The sequence below is a fragment of the Colius striatus genome, chromosome 16 (genome assembly GCF_028858725.1).
Source record: "Colius striatus isolate bColStr4 chromosome 16, bColStr4.1.hap1, whole genome shotgun sequence".
NCBI classification, from domain to species: domain Eukaryota; kingdom Metazoa; phylum Chordata; class Aves; order Coliiformes; family Coliidae; genus Colius; species Colius striatus.
Window position 1 is genome coordinate 17463355 of NC_084774.1, and position 21285 is coordinate 17484639.

The 21285-nt window shown below is 56.0% G+C and overlaps 1 protein-coding gene across 4 annotated transcripts; it reads left to right on the forward strand.

The window, feature by feature from the left end:
* The first annotated feature begins 1803 nt into the window (after positions 1 to 1803).
* GDAP1L1 (ganglioside induced differentiation associated protein 1 like 1) lies at positions 1804 to 14365 on the forward strand. 4 transcript variants are annotated; one of them, XM_062009156.1, is made up of 6 exons: positions 1804 to 1983; positions 4732 to 4951; positions 8709 to 8882; positions 10883 to 10980; positions 11129 to 11243; positions 14022 to 14365. In XM_062009156.1, the coding sequence occupies exons 1-6, from the start codon at positions 1804 to 1806 to the stop codon at positions 14363 to 14365; spliced, it is 1131 nt and encodes a 376-aa protein (XP_061865140.1). The 4 variants fall into 4 exon arrangements, with proteins under 4 accessions (XP_061865140.1, XP_061865141.1, XP_061865142.1 ...); XM_062009157.1 differs by having other exon boundaries at positions 4759 to 4951; XM_062009158.1 differs by lacking the exon at positions 8709 to 8882 and having other exon boundaries at positions 4759 to 4951.
* The last annotated feature ends 6920 nt before the right edge of the window (positions 14366 to 21285 follow it).

A 21285-nucleotide genomic window follows, 5' to 3' on the forward strand; every position in this document is an offset into this window, starting at 1 on the left:
TACAGAAACGTCTCTGGAGGCACCACAAACCTGCAGGACCCAGAGAGATGAAAGAACCTGACATTTTTTATTCCCAGAGGTGCAGTATGAACTCATCACAAAATATGCCACTAGATGGGGCCTTCTGGACAGCAATCCACAGGAGAGACCCGCTGCTGCTGCCTCAAGCTGCTCCTTAAACCCAAAGGTGAAGGAAGCCCAAAACGTTGCCTCCTGGGAAAGGCTTTCCCTGCACAGAATGAGTGGGAGGGGAGGCTGTGAGGCAGAGCATTGGGTCAGCTCTTTGTTCAAAGCCCAGTTTGCTCCGAGTTTGCAGCAGCAGCAGCAGCCACCAGCCTGACTTTGCAGCCCCAAAGCAGAGGCCAAACAAGAGCCTTTCCCTGTGGGTGTCCCCAAGGTCAGAAAGGGATCTCCAGCAGCATTTGGGAAGCCCTGGGCTGAGGAGGGAGGATGGTTTTGGGAGCTGCTGTCAACAAGGGAGGAGGAAGGGCATTGTGCTTCTCAGCTCACCTTTTCTCCATTGCCCTCCTGCACATCCCTGGGAGCAGGACATCACGACACCAAAGGATTCATTTTTATGTCCCATCCCCTAGAAAACCGCTCCTTTTACTGTGTCCATGCAGCCAGATGCCAGTTTGGCCCCACTCCCTCCCAGTGCTCTTAGGCAAAGTGTGCCTCAGTTTACCCACTTGAACTAGCTCTCCTAAACCCTCCCATTTCTCATCCCACCAGCTCCAGCGTGGGTGGAGATGGGGGAAACCCATGGAGCTGCTGCATTGGCACCCAGAGCCCTCACAGCCACGAGCTGGCTTCCTACACCTGCAGAGCCCTCACCTCCATTCTCTCCAGGATCTGCCCCTACAATGCCCATCACTGCACTGATATTACCCACACCCCAGCACTGGCAGCCAGTCCTACATCTGGGAAAGGATCTCTAGGCTGCCAGACTGCTGGAGATGGAGTGTGACAAAGCCAAGTGTCGTAAAACACAGGCCCAGATGTCCAGGTCACTGTGCCCAGATTGGTGTCAGCTGCCTACTGCAAACCTCTGGCTGAGGCTCAGAGTGCTCAGAGAGCAGCAGCTCCTTCTGAGCTGAGGGGTGGAAATCTGTGTCGTTTGCTCCTGTGACACACCGTGACACACCCTACAAATGACCCGCATCCATCCATGCCTGCTGTGGTGCAGGAGGCTTCATCTGCTTTGGCCCAGCACGCCAGGGCTCTGGTACACAGTGAGTGCTCCTGGGGTCTACCTTAGTACAGCCTACACAGCACCCATTAGGCAAGAATTATTTTATGCTCTCCAAAAAAACCCCACTGAGTATCTTTTGAAGAGCTATTGCTGCTTCTTTCCATGAAGGTTATAAGGCAGGCAAGACACCTGCTAGGCATTTCAAAGCCAGTATCCATCAATGCAGCCATTTATTACACATCTGCCGTGTCTAAACCAGTCAAAAAAAACCCCCCAAACCGAACCTTAATACCTGCTGCAAAGCATCGCTAAGGGTGCGCAGGGGCCGGAGCTGCCCCGGCTTGCCGCGCTGGCAGCAGGAGCCGCCGCCTCGCCTATGGAAGCGCTGCCCGCCCGTCTCCGCGGGAGCCCCGCCACGAGCGGGGCCGGGCTGCGATTCCACCCCCACCCGCGCGATTCCACCCCTCGCCCTGCCGTGTGACCCCCCCAGGCGCCCACCGCCCCGCGGAGATGGGGCTGCCCCGGGAGTGATGCTGCTGGCGGGAGCCCATGTGATGCGGGGCTGGTGCCGCTCGCTCCCCGTCCCTCTCCCGGCTCGCTCGCAGGCTGTCATGGCGACTCCCAACAACGTTACTCCCACCAACTGCAGCTGGTGGCCCATCTCCGCGCTGGAGAACGACGCGGGGAAATCCACGGAAGGGGAGGAAAACCAGGAGCCGACGGACCCCGCTCTCAGATCCCAGGACAGGCTGGTTTTGTACCACTGGACCCAGTCCTTCAGCTCGCAAAAGGTAAAACAAACCCCGTCAATGCACGAATCGCTCGGCTGGGTTCCTGGGGCAGAATCACCTCGGGGCATCCCCTTGCCTGAGGAGGGGCAGCGGGGGGCTGGTCCCCCGGGGCTGGCGAGGGCAGCGGCGCGTGGCCAGGCGGCTCCTTTGTACCTGCAGTCCTGCGCTTTAGCAGCATCTGCCTGTGGAGGGGCCGGGGATGGGGAGGGAGGTGGACGGGGGTTCAGGCAGATGCTGCTTTTGCTCTGGGATCGCGGCTCGCACCGGGAACCGCCTCGGCTTTGTGCTCGCTCGCTGCCCGGCTCCGGTGTGGCCTGGAGCGCAGACAAAGGCGGAGGCGGCCCCGGGACCACCCTGCAGCGGGGACCGCGGGAGCAGCCCCAGGCTGGGCTCCTGCCAGGGATCTGCCACAGTTTACCCCTGACATTGCAGCAGCACCCTGGAAGCTCTGGTCCCGGGCAGCCCCAGCGAGACATCACATTTTCCAGGCCGTAGTAAATGCTCATTTTGCAGCGCAGCAGCTGTGCTGCAAACCTGACCTTCTCCTCCCAGCCCCAACCTCCCGCCGGCCCCTCACCGGTATCATGACATGGGGAATACATTCGGAGGGGTGCCAGGGCTTCCTCGAGCCGGGGAGGCTGTGGGCACAGATGCCCATTCCTACTTGTAAGCACAAAGACAGGGAAGGATGCCCAATGCAGCAGGGTGGCACATGGTCGGCTTCCCGGCTGGGTGACTAATGGGCTGCTGAGCCGCGCCGGAGGGATGCTCGTGCCCGGGATGCTCGTGCCCGATGCTCTCGCACCGGCTTTGCTGGCGGGTTTTTGTCTTGCCGGTTCGGCCGACAGCAACGGCGAGGCAGCGCTGAAGGCGCTTCTCGGTGGGGTCTCCTACAAGCGGCCTCAGCGGCGCAGGGCCGGGGGCGCTGGGGACGGGGCAGGGCAGACCCCGAGCCACAGCACCTCCGTGCGCAGGGGCCCTGGCACCGCCTCGCCTTTGCTCTTCAGGTCTCTTGCCGGGGAAAAGCGTTTGCTGGAAGGTGCACAAGCTGCTGGAGGGGAGATCGCAGGGCAGGGAGCGGCAATGGCTGTGTGGAGCCCCCTTGCAGAGGAGTTTTGCTCAGAGCTGCCTGAGGGAGAAGCTTTGCGTGCTCTGCCCTGGGAGCTGCTCGGAACCCTCCCTGCCACAATGCTGGGGCTGTCTGGGGGAGGGAACCTCAGCCCCCCTCAGATCTGGCCCTTCCTGCAAAGCGATTTTTTTGAGTTCTACAGCCTGTGTTGGGTTTTCACACAAGATGCCTCCTGCCAGCACTGCAGGGACTGTCTGGGGAGTCCAGGCACATTTCATCACCCCCAACTGGGACCTTTCCTCAGGGTGCTGTCGGTAGCTCCCCTTGGCTCCAGGCACTGTAGGTACCCCAGGAGCTGAGCCTTCCTGCCCACACATCCTCATGCCCAGCAGCTCCCTCTTGCCAGCCCTTCAGCCTCAGCTCCTGATAGCACAACAGGGAAGCACTGGGAGTTTGGGGACAGATGCCCCGGGGTTTATCCATGAACTGGGAGGAAAAAGCCGAGAGCGAGTGGCAGCTGAGGGACTCAGACTTTGCTTTGGTTGACTTTAAAAGAGAAAAAATCATTTGCCAGCCCTGTGAATATTTAATGACCAGCTCCCCAGCAGCTCTGAAGCACTCCTAGAAATGCTTATATTTGTTAAGTTGTATTTTTAGCTGCTGCTAGTCAGAGGAATAGAAGTGCCTTTCGCTCATTCTGTAAGATGGGACTGTTTCACATCCCCTGAGGGGTTTGGGGTTTTTTGCCTGTTTGACATACTTAGTTCACAATAGACAGGTTCATAAAACAGTTCATAAAACACCATCCCTGAGTGCATAACAAACACCACCACAAGCCCAGAGCAAAGCAGCAGGATCAACCCTGAGGGTATCAGCTGTGGGTAGCAGGATGGTGCCCCCATCCATGGTCCTGCCTCCTCCTGCACTCGGTTTTGCCACCCACAAAGAGGGGTGGGTGCGCCCCCCCAGGTGCCTCTCACTGCCCTGGGGCTGAGGGAGGGCAGAAGCAGGGAAAGGCAGAGGGTTTGGCACAAGAGGCATGAAGGTGGTGGGTGATGCACCCAGACATGGAGCAGGAGGGATGCTGTGTGGGGGCTGCTTGAAACCCCTCGTGAAACAAAACCTTTTCCCTGCTCAAAACACATCCAGCAAAGCCATAGCCCACCCCTGAGCACAGGACATACCTGAGTGAGCATCCAGGCCTCCCTCAGCCAGGCAGTAGCATCCACAGGGCATAAGGCATAGCACTGCTACAGCCTCCTCCTCCTCATGTGTGTGCTGGGCTAAATTGGCACCCACAGCAGCACCACTGATTGCTCCCATCTGGGCAGCTGCTGCCTCGCTCCACCTGCTGCCAACGTGTGGGCTCCCAGCCCACCAGCACCCACAGCCCATGCTGACCAGTGGCAGGATGATGGCCCAGGATCCCGCAGAGTTAGGACAGGCTTGGGTCCCTGTTAGCTGGGAAGTGAAACCTTCACTTGGCTGCCTGGATTTTCCAGTTGCCCCATGCCACGAGCTGCTTGGCTTCTGACAGCTACACAAGCGTGTGTCATGGCCCATGGCTGTGCATAAGCAGAGGGGAGGGCCAGGGAGGTGCGATGGGGTGAGGAGAGGGCCAGGGAGGTGCGATGGGGTGAGGGGAGGGCTCTGGGGGCAGCTGAGTGCGGGGGGCTGAGCACTGTGTCCCCGGCCTCTCGGCCCAGGTGCGGCTGGTCATCGCGGAGAAGGGGCTGCCCTGCGAGGAGCGGGATGTCAGCATGCCCTCCCTGGAGACCAAGGAGCCCTGGTTCATGCGGCTCAACCTGGGGGAGGAGGTGCCTGTCATCATCCACAGGGACAACATCATCAGCGACTACAACCAGATCATCGACTACATGGAGAAGAACTTCACGGGCGGTAAGGTGGGGGTGGGCTGTGTCTCGGGGCAAATGGGGGTCTAGTCACAGAGCTCAGGCTCAGCGTGAGGTGAGTGGTTGGACTTGAGCTTGAAGGTCTTTTCCAACAAAAATGATTCTGTGAATCTCTCCTGTCATTCTATTCCAGGTGCTTTTGCCAAATGCACCCACTTTTTCCTTTAAAGTTTTCCCTTTACCCCAGAAGATCAACAAGCCCTTCACCCTCCCCAAACTTTGATGTTTTCCCATGAAAACAAAGGATTTCCAGAAGAAATCCCCCAATGTCTCTTGGAAGTGCTGTTGGAGGCCTCTGGAGCAGTTGTTGCTGGGTCCTGCCCTTTTTCTGCCTTGAGGCCACACTCACAAACTGGACTGTTTGTCCCCATGCCCATGGTGGCGTCTCCCCAGAGCCACAGCTGAGACACGGCCCATGGGATTTGGCTTTGGCCACCTTTGGTACTTTAATACTTTAGTATTAAAAACCATGGTAGGTGCCCCCACTGGGAGAAGGTGGGTTTGACGTGGGTCTTGCTCCTCTCGCTTTCCTTAATGAGCCCTATGCTGTGTCAGCACGGGCAGAGGACTCTGCAGAGAAAACTGCTGCTTTAAAGTCAAACCAAGACAGTGGTGTTGGGAACCATGGGGAGGATGATGTGACACAAACACAAAGGGACAGTGGGAGAGGGAAGCTCCAGTTCTCCCTGGGGTAGGGCTGTAGGCAGCAGCCAGCTGAGCCTGGCACACCAGGATACTGAGACAGCCCTTGAAGGTGTCTGGTTGCAGGGCCACTGCAGCAAGCAGCCACTCCCCAGCATCTCCCATCCTTTCGCCCTCATTTCCCTAAATCTGCCGGGGCCACTCCACTGAGGAGGCTTCAAAGCTGAGCAGGGAGCTCGGGCTGTGCCATCACGACGCTCGCCCCAGCATCCATCCCCCTTGCAACAGAGACATCAAAAACAGCTCAAAATAGCTGCCGAAGCCGGGGCGTCCTGCCAGCTCAGCTGCTGTCCTCTGGCGGCCCCGCCGCGGCGCTGCCTGCCGGGCACAGGCTCCCTGCTCCGGCCGGGGGCTGCCGGGGCAGGAGGAGCCCGTGCCAGCCGTGCTTCCCGGGGAATGGCAGCCCTTGTCCTGCCCAGGGCAGCGTCAGCCCCTGTTGGCACAGCACGCGGCAGCCTCCCCCGCTCTCTGCGAAGGGCAGGTGGTCGGGCATATGTGACGACAGCCCGTCCGCGGTGGGAGGGGGACACAGGGGAGATTTTCCAGCCAGGTGTGTTACCTTTTCACTGAGAAACTCCAGAGAAGAGGGCCCTGGGCATCCCTCCTTGCTGTGTGCTCTGCCCCGAGCCAGTGCCCACCACCTGCAGCTGGCAGAAGCATTGTGAGGGCACTGTGGCATTGGTCTGAGGTGGAACCACCCACCTTGCAGAAACGGGCAAAGCTTGAAAATGCCTTTATAAGAAGCTGTTTTCAGCAAGTTATGTTTTCCCCTGGGCTGGCAGCATGGCCTTTTAGAGCTGCTTACATACACCCTGAGGGTGAGCTGTTAGTAAAGGGTGGTGTCATAAGCAATGGGTTTCTTTCCCCCAAAAAAGCAGCAAATAGTGCCAATAAGCCACCTTTGAGGGTGTTTCTCAGCAGGGCACTGCCCAGCAGTGCCAAGAAACACTGATAGGTTGGCCGGTGGCAATGCATCTTTGAGCCTGGATGAGAAGATCCTCTCTGGGCTGCACCCCAGCCCTGTCCTGCAGAGACTCCCCCGTCCCACCTTTGCATAGCCCATTGCGGTGAGCAAAGGCAGAACGAGCATGATGCCACCAAAAAAACCCTCCCTGGGAGGTGCTGAAGGTGGGGGGCTGGCAGCCAGCACTCTGCACTTCATTGTGGTCACTCAGTCTCTCTGCCACACAGGGCAGTCACTCTGCAGCTGCTGGTTTCCAGCCCCAGCCCATCAGGTGCTTGCTGGGAGCTCTATGGGAGGAGCAGGCAGGGCTGTAGGTCAGTTATTATTATTTCATTCAGTTAATTGCTTTTTCTCAGATGGAAAATCCCTGCTTGGAGAGTTGGAGCCCAGGCAGCACAGCCAGCGTGCAGCCCGCAGGCAGGGAGCTGCTGTCACAACCTCCCCTCTCTCAGGGGACACTGATGCTGATGCCCATCCGTCACAGGGACTCTGTGGAGCCTACCAGCAGAGACAGCCCCAGACTGGAGCTGCTGAGAGCTTCAGAATACAGGAGCTGCCAAAGTTACCCTGACTCCTGTCCAGCTGCAGGAGCCGCCTGGCCCGGGGCAGAGCGAGCTGTGTCTGTGGCAGATGGGCATCGCCAGGCTGTGCCTGCAGCCCTGCTCCTGCCACCAGCAGCAGGGCCAGGCAAAACTGCCAGTTCAGGCTTTTAATTAAGGAGCCACATTGGCCACGTCTGTCCACGTCCTCCTGCTGTGTGCCTTAGCTCAGCCCCAGGCACCAGTGAGCCCTGCACTGCAGACAGTGTGTGGGCAACCAGCTGTACCGAGTGCTGGTGGTAAATTTACTCAGACCCTATTAACTGCCACCTGAAAATGCCATAAACATTTATGATCCCATAAAAAAAAATGGACCAGATATTCTCAGGGGAGACAAGAGCAATGTTTTGCTCCTTGTGGTGTCATCTGCTGTGTATTTTGAGCTGAAAGTGTAATAAAAAGAGCAGATAAATTAAACCTAACAAGGGGAGGGTGGTACGGAGCCAGTGGGGCAAGGGGTGTTCCTGCAGCTGGGGCACGGGCTGACACAGAGGGAAGATGTGCTGGGCACCTCCTTCAGCTATTTTCTCCCCGATTGCCCATTTTGAATGGGATTTTCAAGTGAGCCCAAGAAAATGAGGTGTCTGAATGCCATTGGTGTGACAAGTACATAACTCAGGAGGTCCCAAACTCACACCCTCGTGATTTAGCTCTTTTCTGCAGAAGAGGAAGATTTTGTTACCCTTCTAAGATGTGAAGCCACAGTGCAATACTTCAAACACTGTGTTCAGTGTTGGGCCCCTCACTGCCAGAGGGACACTGAGGGGCTGGAGTGTGACCAGAGCCGGGCACAGAGCTGGGGAAGGAGCTGGAGCACAAGGGTGCTGGGGAGGGGCTGAGGGAATGGGGGTGCTGAGCCTGGAGAAGAGGCTGAGGGCAGACAGCAGCACTCTCTGCACCTGCCTGACAGGAGGCTGCAGTGAGGTGGGAGTTGGTCTCCCCTGTAATGAATGACAGGACAAGAGGAAAGGGGCTCAAGTTGCCCCCCGGAACGTTGAGATTGGAGCTGAGGCAGAACCGTTTCCCTGAGAGGGTTGTCAGCCCCTGTGCCAGGCTGCCCAGGGAGCTGGGGCAGTGCCCAGCCCTGCAGCTATTGCAAAGCCATGGAGCTGAGGTGCTGAGGGCCAAGGGTTAGTGGTGAGCTGGGCAGGGTGAGGGGAGGGCTTGGACTTGAAGACCTAAAAGCTCTTCTACAACTGAAATGACTCTGATTCCAATACAAGGACTGCAGAGATGTAGGGCTTGCTGCCCTGAGCTCCTGGGACTACAGGGACCATGGGGCTGGGTAACCACAGCACACATGTCCCTGTGCTGCTGCAGGTTTGCCCGTCCCTGGCACGGGCTGGGCGCGCTGCTGGGCAGCAGCATGGGGCAGCACCGAGCTCTGGGCCCGTGCTGGGGGTGGCTGGTGCCAGGGCTGCACAGGGGAGGGTGGTACAGAGCCGTGTCCCGCTGACCTCCTGCCGTGTCCCCGGCAGAACACGTGGCGCAGCTGATCCCCGAGCCGGGCACGCCGCTGCACTCGCGGGTGCTGCAGTACCGGGAGCTGCTGGACTCGCTGCCCATGGACGCCTACACACACGGCTGCATCCTGCACCCCGAGCTCACCACCGACTCCATGATCCCCAAGTACGCCACTGCCGAGATCCGCAGTAAGTGGCCTCTCGCGGGTGCCCCGGCCCAGCTCCCCCGCCCACGCAGCCCGGGCAGCCTCCCTGCTTGTGCTCATCTCCCCTTTGCACAGACACGGGCAGGGACAGAGCTGGGAAAAGGCAAAGCACAGCTCGTTTAGGACCTGCTCTAGAGGCTTCTTAGCCCTGGGGTGTCTGGGCTCCCGTGGGCCACGCACACTCCTCACTCAGCTCTCTCTAGGGAACACGACTTTGCTTCCTCTCCAGCCAGTAGCTCTAAGGGTGGGTGACTACAGCCAGCCTGAGTTGCAGATAGTGGATGAATCGGCATAAGACTGCACCTGACCTTCAAAGCTCATGAAACATTGACGATGCTTAATATAACTCACCAGCAAGGATTGCTCCTGGAGAGGCCCTCGCCAGAAAAGTGCCCTTGTCAGGAGGGCACCGGCATGCCTGTCTCTCCCCTCCTTCAGGCTACAGACCCAAATGGCCCCCGTAGCAAATGCTGTTGCCCTCAACTGTCCCTTCAGGTATCTGGGTCAAAGATGGTCCCTCTGAGATGGGATGCACACCTGCACAAAGAGAGGCTGTTCCTGAGGTGTGTCTCAAGTCCTGCCCTTGCTGGCAGCTTGCACAGGCAGCTCTCCCCCGTGTCACCATGGGTCAGCTCCAACCCCCGACCTTGGGCAGATGCAGAGTACAGAGCCTGTCCTTCCCCAAAGGACTCTGCTGCAGAGGTTTCAGTCCCCATCTGCCTCACGTGGCCTCCCCAGCACTCTGTCGAGGCCTTTAAAAACATCTCCCTATCCAGACCTCCTCACTGCTGGCATTTTTTCCAAGCCATTACAACAGAGAAGCAGTGACCAGGTCGGTGGGATGCTCCAGTGCCAGTGGTGCCCTTCCTCCCTGGCACATCCCCCACACCCAGGCAATGGCTCAGCTACCCTATTGCAGTCAGTGCTGAGGCAGATGCATCTAGTCGTGTCCCAGTGAGAGGGTGAACTGAGGGCCAGGGTCTCCCAAGGGGAACGAAACTGGAGTGATATTCAGGTTTGCCTCCAAGTTACAACCCCAGGAGAGCTGGCTGGGAGCCTTAGTGAGCACAGGCTCCCAGGCTCGTGGTGTGAAACAAAGAGTTTCACCATTTAGTGGCAGCGTTCAGCCCGCTGCTGGCTGCTGCCCCAGCCAGCCCTGGCACCTCCCACACCCACACACTGGCAGAGCCAAGCCCTGTTGGAGGGAACAAAGAGGGAGAGACAGATGGTCCCTGACAGGAAGAGATTAGCCCTGCTCCAGGTAATTTATGTTGCCCCTAAGGTGTTCCTCTGCATCTCCTATTCTCTTCTTCCATTTACTCTGCTCCTGTCCCCTTGCACAAAGCCCCTGCCATCCCCCTGTGCTCTGGGAGGGAGGAGGGTGGGTGTTTCTCCCTTGCCTGTAACAGGCTCCATGATATTGGATTGCATCCCTGGACTCTGAGCCAGGGTGGCACAGCTTCCTTCAGGAGGGAGCATCCCCTTCTGTGCCACTGCCCGCTGTGGCAGCAGCTCCAGCACCCCGAGGGATGGACGTGCTGGGGATGGAGCTGCAGGAACCAGCCTAGGGGAAGCTTTTGGGGTGTTTTTGAAACAGTAAGAGACAGATAGAACTGCTCGCAGCTCTAATATGGATCCAGCAGAGGAAATGAAGAGCTGAACTGCCACTGAAACCCGCAGAGCTGGGCTTTGCCAAGGCCCAGGGGGAAACGGCCATGCCTGCTGCCAGCACTGCCCTGTGCTGGGAGGATGGGAGGGCTGAAGATGCCATGTGTCCTCAGGAGGGTCTGCAATGCCCCAGACACCCACTCCTATAGCAGCACAGTGGCAGCAAGCCATGAATTTGGCTCATTTTATCCCTCTGGGGTGTTTTTCTTGGTGCAACAACACTATTTTGCATGCAGGTCCTTTGCTACCAGACACAAGGTCATCAGTACCCCTGCAAGCACAGCCCCTCCAGCCCCACTGTCTGTCTCCTCCTAGGACATTTAGCTAATGCCAGCACAGAGCTGATGAAGCTGGACCACGAAGAGGAGCCACAGCTATCAGAGCCCTACCTCTCCAAGCAGAAGAAGCTCATGGTAAGTGGGTCAAAGCCACACACACCTCTGGCAGAGGGGAGACGTGACCCACAGACCTTTCATGGGCACCTGGTGCCTCGTGTCCTTGCACAGTTGCAGGGATGTGTCTGTCCATCCATCCCTCATCCTAACCCCACTTTCCACCCAGGCCAAGATCCTGGAGCATGACAATGTGAACTACTTGAAGAAGATCCTTGGTGAACTGGCGATGGTGCTTGACCAGATTGAGGCTGAGCTGGAGAAGAGGAAACTGGAGTACCAAGGTAGGTACTGGGCTGCCTTCTCCACTTGAGGCTGAGGTGCAACACCAGGAACAGGTGATGGCTTTGCACTTGATGAACATCCCTCACAGGGCAACTGCTGGTGGGGCCAAGGCTGCTGCTGGGCTCTCCTGGTTTTGGGGGCACTGGTGCCATTGCAGCCATAGTCTTGGTAACCTCCAGCAAACCACCTCTGCTCAGGGGGAGCTCCTGCACCCCTTGCCACAGGGAACAGAAGGACCCCTGTCCTCATGGCTGCTTGGTGGGAGCTCCAAAGTCATCACTGGGAGGTGGCAGAGCCCCTCCACCCCAGTGAGGGGCTGCAGTGACTGATGCTCTGGCTGGCTCAGGCTGGCCTCGGGCTGTTGCACCACGAGGAGCACAAACTGAGAAAAGCACAGGGCTTGGGCACGTCCCAGCGGAGCACGGGCAGGGAAACCCGATGGGGACTGCAGGGGCCCTGCAGAGGCGGGAGCCTTGGCACGACCTGCGTCAGACGCCAGCGGGAGGGAGAGAGGGACAGCAGCCCTGCCCGGCATCAGACACCTGCTGCTGAGAGCCACCCGGGCACCCTGGCAGAGGGATGCGTGGGCACAGCTGCGCGCCGCTCGGCCCGCCGCCAGCCCGGGGCCATGCCGTCATCCCTCCGGCCCTGCCGCCCGCTGGGCCCTCACCCCGGCCTGGGACAGAGCCCAGGGGCAGAGCCCCAGCAGGGTTAACGAGGGGCAGGGTAAGGAGGGGCTGGCCCCGCAGCCAGCCCTGCCCCGGGAGCCGTGCGTCAGCGCGGGGCCGCACCGAAGGGCCTGTGCAGGGGCCAAGGTCAGGCCCTGCCAGGCACCACGTTGGGGAGCTACTGAAAGCCCTGAGGCATTCACAGCAGCCCCCTGCGCTGCCCTAATTGCCTCCAAGGAACACCCTCATTAACCAACTCAGCCTAATGAGGTGCCCTTGGAGGACAGCCCGGGTGCCTGGAGCAGAGGGGTGGCTGCTGCTGCCAGCACGCAGCACTGCACTGCCTGCAGTCCCTGTGTGCTGCTCCTGCCCTCTGCTCCGGGCTCCAGACCTCCCTCCCCGTGCCCGAAGCCAGGTCAGAATCTCAGCAGCGGGCACGAGCTCCAGCCCTTTGGCAGCTCCCCAGGAGCCGCAGTGCAGCAGCTCTCCTCCCACGCAGCCCAGGCTGCCAGCCCGACGTGCAGCGATGCGGGGCAGGCGGGAGGGTGGCAGATGCTGCAGGAGCACAGGGTGACCCCCTGCCACAGGCACCTTGTTCAGCTGGGACAGGCCAGGCCGAGCTGGGGCTACTGGCAGGAGCAAAGGGGATGAGCTGCCTTTGCCCAGGCTTCTGCCCCACCTGGGTGCTGGGAAGGGGTGCCGGGGGCTGAGGCACCCCTCAGTCAGACTTAGACCTAAGCAGTGGATGCAAGCCCCAGAGCCAGGAGGGGTAGGGCTGCATCGACAGCTCCATCCCAAGCCACCATCCTCACACATACTTTCTCCTTCACTTGCAGCAGCACCCAAGAGTTGAGGCAGCCACCTCAGCCCCACATCTCATACCTTGCAGTCAAAGCGTCCTTAGGGTCCCCACAGCACCCAGGAGGTCCAGCTGAAGCACCCCTACAATTCATTAGTCACTGAAAACATTTATTAACTAATTAGGCATGGGCAATCTGTCCACTCAGGCCGTGCCTCCAGCAGGATCAGGCAGGCTGCCAAGCAACTACAAATGAGGGCTGCTAATTACCAGTAATTCCCCTGGCCTGGCCTTGCAGGCAGCCCAGTAAAGGGTGCCACTCCCTCCTTCCCTGACAGAACAGCCACAGCACAGGGGGAAAGCCCCAAAATTAAGGATTTGGTGCAAAGACAAGGGCTGAGCCTGGATGGGGCTGGGGTTTGTTCCCCTTCTGCTGTTTCTCCTTACTTGCACCTACCTTCATGTGCCTTAGCTCCATCCCAGCCCTGCTCCTTAGCATTCAAAGGGCACTGGGGGAGTGTTTAATGATATCCTGGCCTGAGACTGCTTCTTGCAGCCTCTCAGCAGCTTGGTTTATTCCCAGACGTCTCTTTGATGAGGTTCTTTACAGGGACACCTATTGTCAGGGGCTTTCAGTGCTTTAGTGTCTTTCCTTATGCTAAGTATTCACACCAAGTTCTGTGTCCTCCAAAATCCTGGCTCTCAGTACAAATGTGCTGCCAGTTTTGGTGTCCTTGAGACAGGTGCCCGGTGCAGGAAGGGGGACAGAGGGGATCTCCCTGACAGTGCATAGGGAGGGCAGTCAGGCTGGGCCAGCAAATGGTTTTGATTTCTGAGGATTTGTCACATCCCTAAAATAGGAGAAGTTAATACAACAGCCCTGAAACAGCTCCCCTTCCAGGCAAGGACAAATGCTGCTGCTTCCCTGAGCACTAACACAGTAGAAGGGATCACTGCACCACATCTTCCTTCAAGAGCAGCTGAGGGCCCGTTTCTGGGGACCTCCTGGGTATGGGACAGTGCCATCTCCTGCTGCTCTTGACTTGAGAAAGAGGCAGCAGGGCCATTTTGACAGTGATTTGTGTTTTCACGTGAGCTATGAATGATCATCTTGCATCCCCAGCTCTGTACCCTGTATATTCTCCATCAGAGCCTGGCAGGTGGGGTCTCATCTCTTGGGATATCAGAAAGCTGAGGAAAAAACCATCCCAGGTGCAACGCAAATGCTCCAAAGATCTTTTGTGCAAGCCTTTAGGTGCCCAGCCAAGGGTTTCTTTTTACCCTCCCTGTTCTGTTGCTTCTCTCTCCAGGGCAGAAGTGTGAACTTTGGCTCTGCGGATGTGTCTTTACTCTGGCCGATGTCTTACTAGGAGCCACCCTGCACCGCCTCAAGTTTCTGGGACTCTCTAAGAAATACTTTGAGGATGGCAGCAGACCCAACCTACAGTCCTTCTTCGACAGGATACAAAAACGCTTCGCCTTCAGGAAAGTTTTGGGAGATATCCACACCACGCTCCTCTCCGCAGTGGTACCCAACGCCTTCAGGCTGGTCAAGCGGAAACCTCCCTCCTTCTTCGGAGCCTCCTTCCTGATGGGATCTCTGGGGGGAATGGGATATTTTGCTTATTGGTACTTAAAGAAAAAATACATCTAGTGCTGGCTGCTTGGTGTTTTAGTTTGGTGTCTCTGTGCTGTGTGAAATTATGATGAAGCCTCAGTAACTGTAATGAAATCTGAAGCAAGGTAACGAATAATTATATTGTTTAATGTAACATTCCATAGTCTAGAAGTAGAAACGTATACTGCAAGGAAATAACAACAACAAAAATTGCATCAACTTGTAAATGCCTTTTTTTAGGTTTAAGTATTCCAAGTGCAGCGAGAGGCTCAGGGGCTCAGGGGCTGAGCTGTGCCGCTGCCTCCAGCACCACCCGGCTCCGGGGGACACACAGACACCCCGGCACGGAGCCCGATGCCCAGATGAACTCCTGGGACTCACACACTCTGTCCTCTGTCTTTGTGTTTCTGAATTGTTCATCTGCCACATCTCACACATGCAGGTAGTGGGGACTTCCTTCTCGCAGGAGGTGTTGTGCTCGGAGGCTTTCCCAGGGGCGGGGTGCAGTAGCTGGTCACACTCCACGTGTATTTGTGTTCTTCAAGTCTCCATTTTTCTTATTTTCAGGACAAGGAATATTTTTAATTGAGCTGCTCTTAGAATGTATTCACTTTCTACAGCTGCTTCTGGTGGGCTTCTTTTTAAAGAATTGAATGTCTGTCTTTAACTGCCACACTTTTTTTCCTGGGATAAATCATTTCGACTTCCATCCTGAGTTTTGGCACACGAAGGAGATTATTGTTTTAAACCTTTTAGCTCTGTCTCTTGAGTTTCCCTTCATGGATCTGCAAAGCATCTTTCACTGACTGAACATATCTGGACTCTGAAACAAAGTACAACCATGTTCAGGACTTTTCAGCACTTTCCTGAAGGCACTTTGGCTTTCTCTGCCATCGGGGGCTCCTCTCCTGTCATTTCCTCACTGTGTGTTTTCTTAGGGACACTTTGCACAGAATCACATGGATGACTTTCTTGTGCCTTTTGCATGTTGGAAAGAATAACAGGCCTCACTGCTACTCATGCTGTGAAAACAGATCCTCAATAAACCATATGGGAGGAGTCACGGGCTTCACATTTCTAAATGTCTTCAACATCCTTCTGATCTAACACCCTTCTGAACTTAGCACAAAGGGATGTGCAGGTGGTTTGTGCTTTCTTTTTCCCCCCCATGTACTGCATTGGTATAAAACTTGCAAGGAAACTATGCATTGCTCTCCCAAGACACCTGTTTCTGTAGGCACTCAGCCTGCTAGAACCTCCTCTGGCTGGTCTTCCAAGCGCTGCGGTGATCCCTGGTGAGCCACACTCCATCTCTAAGCTCAGGACTCTATTCCAAGTGGGGCTGGAGTTATCCAAATTGCATTTGCCTCCAACTCAAAAATTATCTTTATGTATTTGAAAGCATCAGCATTTCCCAGGAGCTTCAGTTCTTGATACAAGCTGGCAGCAGCCGCAGAATTGTGAATATTTAGCAGGAATTACAAGGGCTGAGCACAGAAGATTAGACAGTGCAAAAGCCACAAAGATCTGCTGGGCTCACCACAATTAGGCTGGTCTGACATACTTCTGGAATACAGTGACCTGCAATGGTGCTGTGTTATCCATGGCAGCTCCCTGTGGTTTGATTCACATTGGTGTGTGAGAACCCAAACCCACCACCTGCAAGCGCAGCCCAGGCTGCCAAGGGAGCCCTTGCAGACACACATTCTCCCAAGCACATCTTTGCTTCATGGTAGCAAGGACATTGGAACAAATCATCATTTTGCTTCTTTTTGAAGGGAGAGGCAAGAGGGTCCCCTGAGGCCATCCCTTTTCTCTCAGTGTTTAGGTTTGGCAGCTGCTCTCCCGTGGTGTTCCCCAGGGCTCAGTGCTGGGGCCTGCTCTGCTTAACATCTTTATCAATGACCTGAATGAGGGGACCGAGGGCAGATTCAGTAAGTTCACAGATGACACAGCTGTGCAGGTGCATAGGTCTGCCTGAGGGCAGGAAGGCTACAGAGAGCCCTGGCCAGGCTGGAGCAATGGGCCAAGGCCAATTGTATAAAGTTTAACAAGGCCAAGTGCCTGAACTTGGGCCACAACCCCAGGCAATGCTCCAGGCTTGGGGATGTGTGGCTGGAAAGGTTCCAAGGGAAAGGAGTGAAGGGTGTTGGTTGACACAAGCTCAATCTGAGGCAGCAGTGTGCCCAGGGGGCCAAGAAGGCCAAGAGCATCCTGACTTGTATCAGAAATGGTGTGAGCAGCAGGCCCCAGGGCAGGAATTGTCCCCGTGCTGGGCCCTGGGGAGGCTGCAGCTCCAGGGCTGTGCTCAGTGCTGGGCCCCTCACTCACTGCCACAGGGACACTGAGGGGCTGCAGCTCCAGGGCTGTGCTCAGTGCTGGGCCCCTCACTCACTGCCACAGGGACACTGAGGGGCTGCAGCTCCAGGGCTGTGCTCAGTGCTGGGCCCCTCACTCACTGCCACAGGGACACTGAGGGGCTGCAGCTCCAGGGCTGTGCTCAGTGCTGGGCCCCTCACTCACTGCCACAGGGACACTGAGGGGCTGCAGCTCCAGGGCTGTGTCAGTGCTGGGCCCCTCACTCACTGCCACAGGGACACTGAGGGGCTGCAGCTCCAGGGCTGTGCTCGATGCTGGGCCCCTCACTCACTGCCACAGGGACACTGAGGGGCTGCAGCTCCAGGGCTGTGTCAGTGCTGGGCCCCTCACTCACTGCCACAGGGACACTGAGGGGCTGCAGCTCCAGGGCTGTGCTCAGTGCTGGGCCCCTCACTCACTGCCACAGGGACACTGAGGGGCTGCAGCTCCAGGGCTGTGCTCAGTGCTGGGCCCCTCACTCACTGCCACAGGGACACTGAGGGGCTGCAGCTCCAGGGCTGTGCTCAGTGCTGGGCCCCTCACTCACTGCCACAGGGACACTGAGGGGCTGCAGCTCCAGGGCTGTGTCAGTGCTGGGCCCCTCACTCACTGCCACAGGGACACTGAGGGGCTGCAGCTCCAGGGCTGTGCTCGATGCTGGGCCCCTCACTCACTGCCACAGGGACACTGAGGGGCTGCAGCTCCAGGGCTGTGTCAGTGCTGGGCCCCTCACTCACTGCCACAGGGACACTGAGGGGCTGCAGCTCCAGGGCTGTGCTCAGTGCTGGGCCCCTCACTCACTGCCACAGGGACACTGAGGGGCTGCAGCTCCAGGGCTGTGCTCAGTGCTGGGCCCCTCACTCACTGCCACAGGGACACTGAGGGGCTGCAGCTCCACGGCTGTGCTCGATGCTGGGCCCCTCACTCACTGCCACAGGGACACTGAGGGGCTGCAGCTCCAGGGCTGTGTCAGTGCTGGGCCCCTCACTCACTGCCACAGGGACACTGAGGGGCTGCAGCTCCAGGGCTGTGCTCGATGCTGGGCCCCTCACTCACTGCCACAGGGACACTGAGGGGCTGCAGCTCCAGGGCTGTGCTCGATGCTGGGCCCCTCACTCACTGCCACAGGGACACTGAGGGGCTGCAGCTCCAGGGCTGTGTCAGTGCTGGGCCCCTCACTCACTGCCACAGGGACACTGAGGGGCTGCAGCTCCAGGGCTGTGCTCGATGCTGGGCCCCTCACTCACTGCCACAGGGACACTGAGGGGCTGCAGCTCCAGGGCTGTGTCAGTGCTGGGCCCCTCACTCACTGCCACAGGGACACTGAGGGGCTGCAGCGTGGCCAGAGCCGGGCACAGAGCTGGGGAAGGGGCTGGAGCACAAGGGGCTGGGGAGGGGCTGAGGGAATGGGGGTGTTGAGCCTGGAGAAGAGGAGGCTGAGGGCAGACAGCAGCACTCTCTGCACCTGCCTGACAGGAAGGTAGAGTGAGGAGGTGATCAGTCTCTTCTGATTGGAGATGAGGAAGGACTTGTTCACCAAGAGGGTTGTCAGACACTGTCCCAGGCTGCCCAGGGAGGTGGAGATGGAGTTCCCATCCCTGGAGATATTTAAAAGATGCACAGATTAGGTGCTGAGGGCCATGGGTTAGGGGTGGGCTTGGCAGTGTCAGGTGAGTGGTTGGACTCAATGATGATAAAGGTCTTTTGCAACCAAAGTGAACCTATGAGTCTATGAACACACACAATGACCATATTTCACCTGGTCCATTAGCTGACACTAAGCTCCCCACAAGAATTTATAAAGATACAGCAACATGAAACCATTATCAAGATTTCATCCTCTTACCTTTGTCTGTTGTCTCCCACCCACGTTCCCTGGTGATCTTCAAAAGCTCATGAAATGCACACTCCAAATATAGAAAGGAATATTTATGGGGTACCAGGCCAGGAAACCCAGACACTGAGAGCAAACACTTGCACAGTTCCCAGGATTTCAGCCAAGAATGAGGCAAAAGGAAGCTGCATAACAAGACTGTTAATGGTTACTTTGGTTTTAAGTCAAAGAATAAATTCAAAATCATGGAGCAAATCAGAGATCTCAACAGTGGAGAAAAAAAGGGGTTTGTTTTGTTTAGAACCAGCAGCTGAACCATGGTACAGTCAGTTCAGACCAACACGTGAGAGCTGTCAGTGTGGCTTTGTGAGATGCTGTAGTGATCGGTTTTGTACAGGTTCTTAGCCAGGAATATTCACTGACAAGCTTTTGTTTTGGACTAAATCTTTTTATAAAGCAAAAATCAGTGAAGCCAGTGCCACTCCCTGGCACTGAGCCTTATTTCCCTGCTGTGGTAATGAAAAACACACACAGGACTTTGCTCCAGGGAAAAGCAATCTGTGAGAGTGAGAAAAGACAATTACTGTGACTGGCAGAGGCTGGATGGATGTTCAAGATCATGCTGAAAGGGACCAGGAGATGAATGTCACCCCTCTGACTGATCCAGATGAGTGAGCTGCTATAAGCAGCCCTGTGGTGATTACAGGCTGTCAGCAGAAACAGTTGTTTTTGCTCAGCTGAGTACTGGCCTGATGGTCACTGCCCAAGGGACTTTCTCTACACAGAAACATGAAAGTGAGAGCAAAAATCTGCTTTCCCACTCCAGGATCTGGCACTTTACCAAGTGGTAAGGCTGAAAGGTGAGGCACCTCAGAGATGCTATTTGGGACACCTGACAATTTGCTGCCACTGAAGCACTGGCTTGGCTGCACTAGGGAATGGCTTGTGCTGTATCTTGTAACGAATACTTCCATGTACCTTCTAAGACTTTACCCTACATGTACTTACCCAAGCAAATTTTTATCCTACAAAGTCTGTGGTTTAGAGGCAAATGTGCTTTTAGCCACCTCAGGGCCTTAAAATCTCTATCTATGCTTTTAACTATCAGAAGGATGAAAATCAGGGACTAGTTGTCAAGTCTAAGGTCTTCCAACCCCTTTGAGATGGAGCTTTTTGACACTGAGTGAGCTCACAAGTAGTCGCTCCCTCCTCCCTCCCAAGCTTCCTGTTAATGGGTTCCCAGTGGTCAGATTTGTAGAACTACAGCTTCTGACATCTTCTTACTCCTACAGGTTTTGCTCCAAAGACTCAATTATGAAAATGGAAAAGGTACCTGTCAGTCTTGCAGCTGGCTGGCAGCCTTCTTTGTTTGTCAAAGGATGGAGAAGACCTCTCCATGCAGAGTAAGGATTTCAAACCCAAGCTTGTCAGAGGGCAGGGAACACACCACAGAGCTTGTCTGTCACAAAGAAACTGAGATCAGGGGCTGCCTATGAATACCTAGTGACCCTCTCCTGGCCCTCTCAGAAATTACTTGCCAAGTCTTGCTCTGTTTCTGAATGAAAAACCCATCCTTACCATCCCACTGCAAATTCAGTATCCTGGCTAAGGAGGAAAGGGGGATGGTGTAAGAGCTGCTCCTTCAAGCAAGGGGGAATCCTTTCTGCTATGGAAATCAATGAAGGACTTCCCTTCCCAAGCACAGCAAACAGAAAACATTAAAGCTCGTGAAAATATTTCTCATCAGGCTGTGTTTGGTGGCATTCACATTGCCATCACTAAGATCAAAGCCAAAATCACCCTGACTGGATCCACAACGCAGGCAATGACAGCAGCTAAACCTCTCAGAAACCTGAGAGGTATATGAGATTCGAATAATGTGAGATCATGCAATAACAGCATTTTGAGATGGCCAGGGATCAGACAAAATGTAATAATATGCATTTAAAAATGAAATAACCAAGGAGCCAGGAAACAAAGTGTGACCCAAGAGCCTGCTGTCCCTCCATACTGCAGTTATCAGTGGTATGGGGTGGGTTGTGAGGGTAATTTCACATCTGTTCACACTATCAGTAAAGTTGCTCTTCCTACAGGACTCCATAGAAAAGCTACTTCTGCCTCGGTGGGACAGAATAAAGTCCCCAGGCCACGTTCCTCAGACTGCACCCAAAGTTCAGACCCACAGGTGTGAATGGGAATGAAAATATCTGTGTAAGCATTCTGTGAACAGGGACAGATTTTGTATCCCTAAAGGATTTCCTAAAGCACAGCCACAGTGATCAGGGATGTTTCAGACTGAGCCGTTTCCAATCGAATCTAAGGTTGTAAGCAGTAAACACACCGGATCTTGTGTTCTCAGATAAAGTACATCCACAACAAACAGCTTTCCTATTTTCCCCCCTCATGCTGATTTCCAAATGTGCCCAAAAGACATACTTACTATATCTTTCACTCTCTATTGTCCACACTTTCCTCTGAAGGCTTAAGCAGAGAGAAACCAGCCTGCTTTAAACGCCTCACGCTGAAGCGCCACAGATCCCATCAATAACTGAGGCGAACAATCGCAGTGTCAGAGCAGAGCTGTCCATCACTGCAGCTGCAGCGAGGGCATGCAGAGGCTGCAGTAACCTGTGTGCTGCAGGCTCAGGCTCTACCTGCAGCCAGCAGCTGTGTTGCCAAAGCAGTTTATATCTATTTCCACACAACTTTGATGCTGAAGAGCACCGATGAGCAAAGTGTCAACCCCCACTCATTACTCGGGAGC

What these genes read in the sequence shown, in the direction of transcription:
- GDAP1L1 (XM_062009156.1), top strand. Translation starts at nt 1,804, where the DNA reads ATGGCGACTCCCAACAACGTTACTCCCACCAACTGCAGCTGGTGGCCC. An exon ending in AGTCCTTCAGCTCGCAAAAG is followed by an intron (nt 1,984 to 4,731) that starts GTAAAACAAACC and finishes CGGGGGGCTGAG; the next exon opens with CACTGTGTCCCCGGCCTCTC. An exon ending in CGCCACTGCCGAGATCCGCA is followed by an intron (nt 8,883 to 10,882) that starts GTAAGTGGCCTC and finishes GTCTCCTCCTAG; the next exon opens with GACATTTAGCTAATGCCAGC.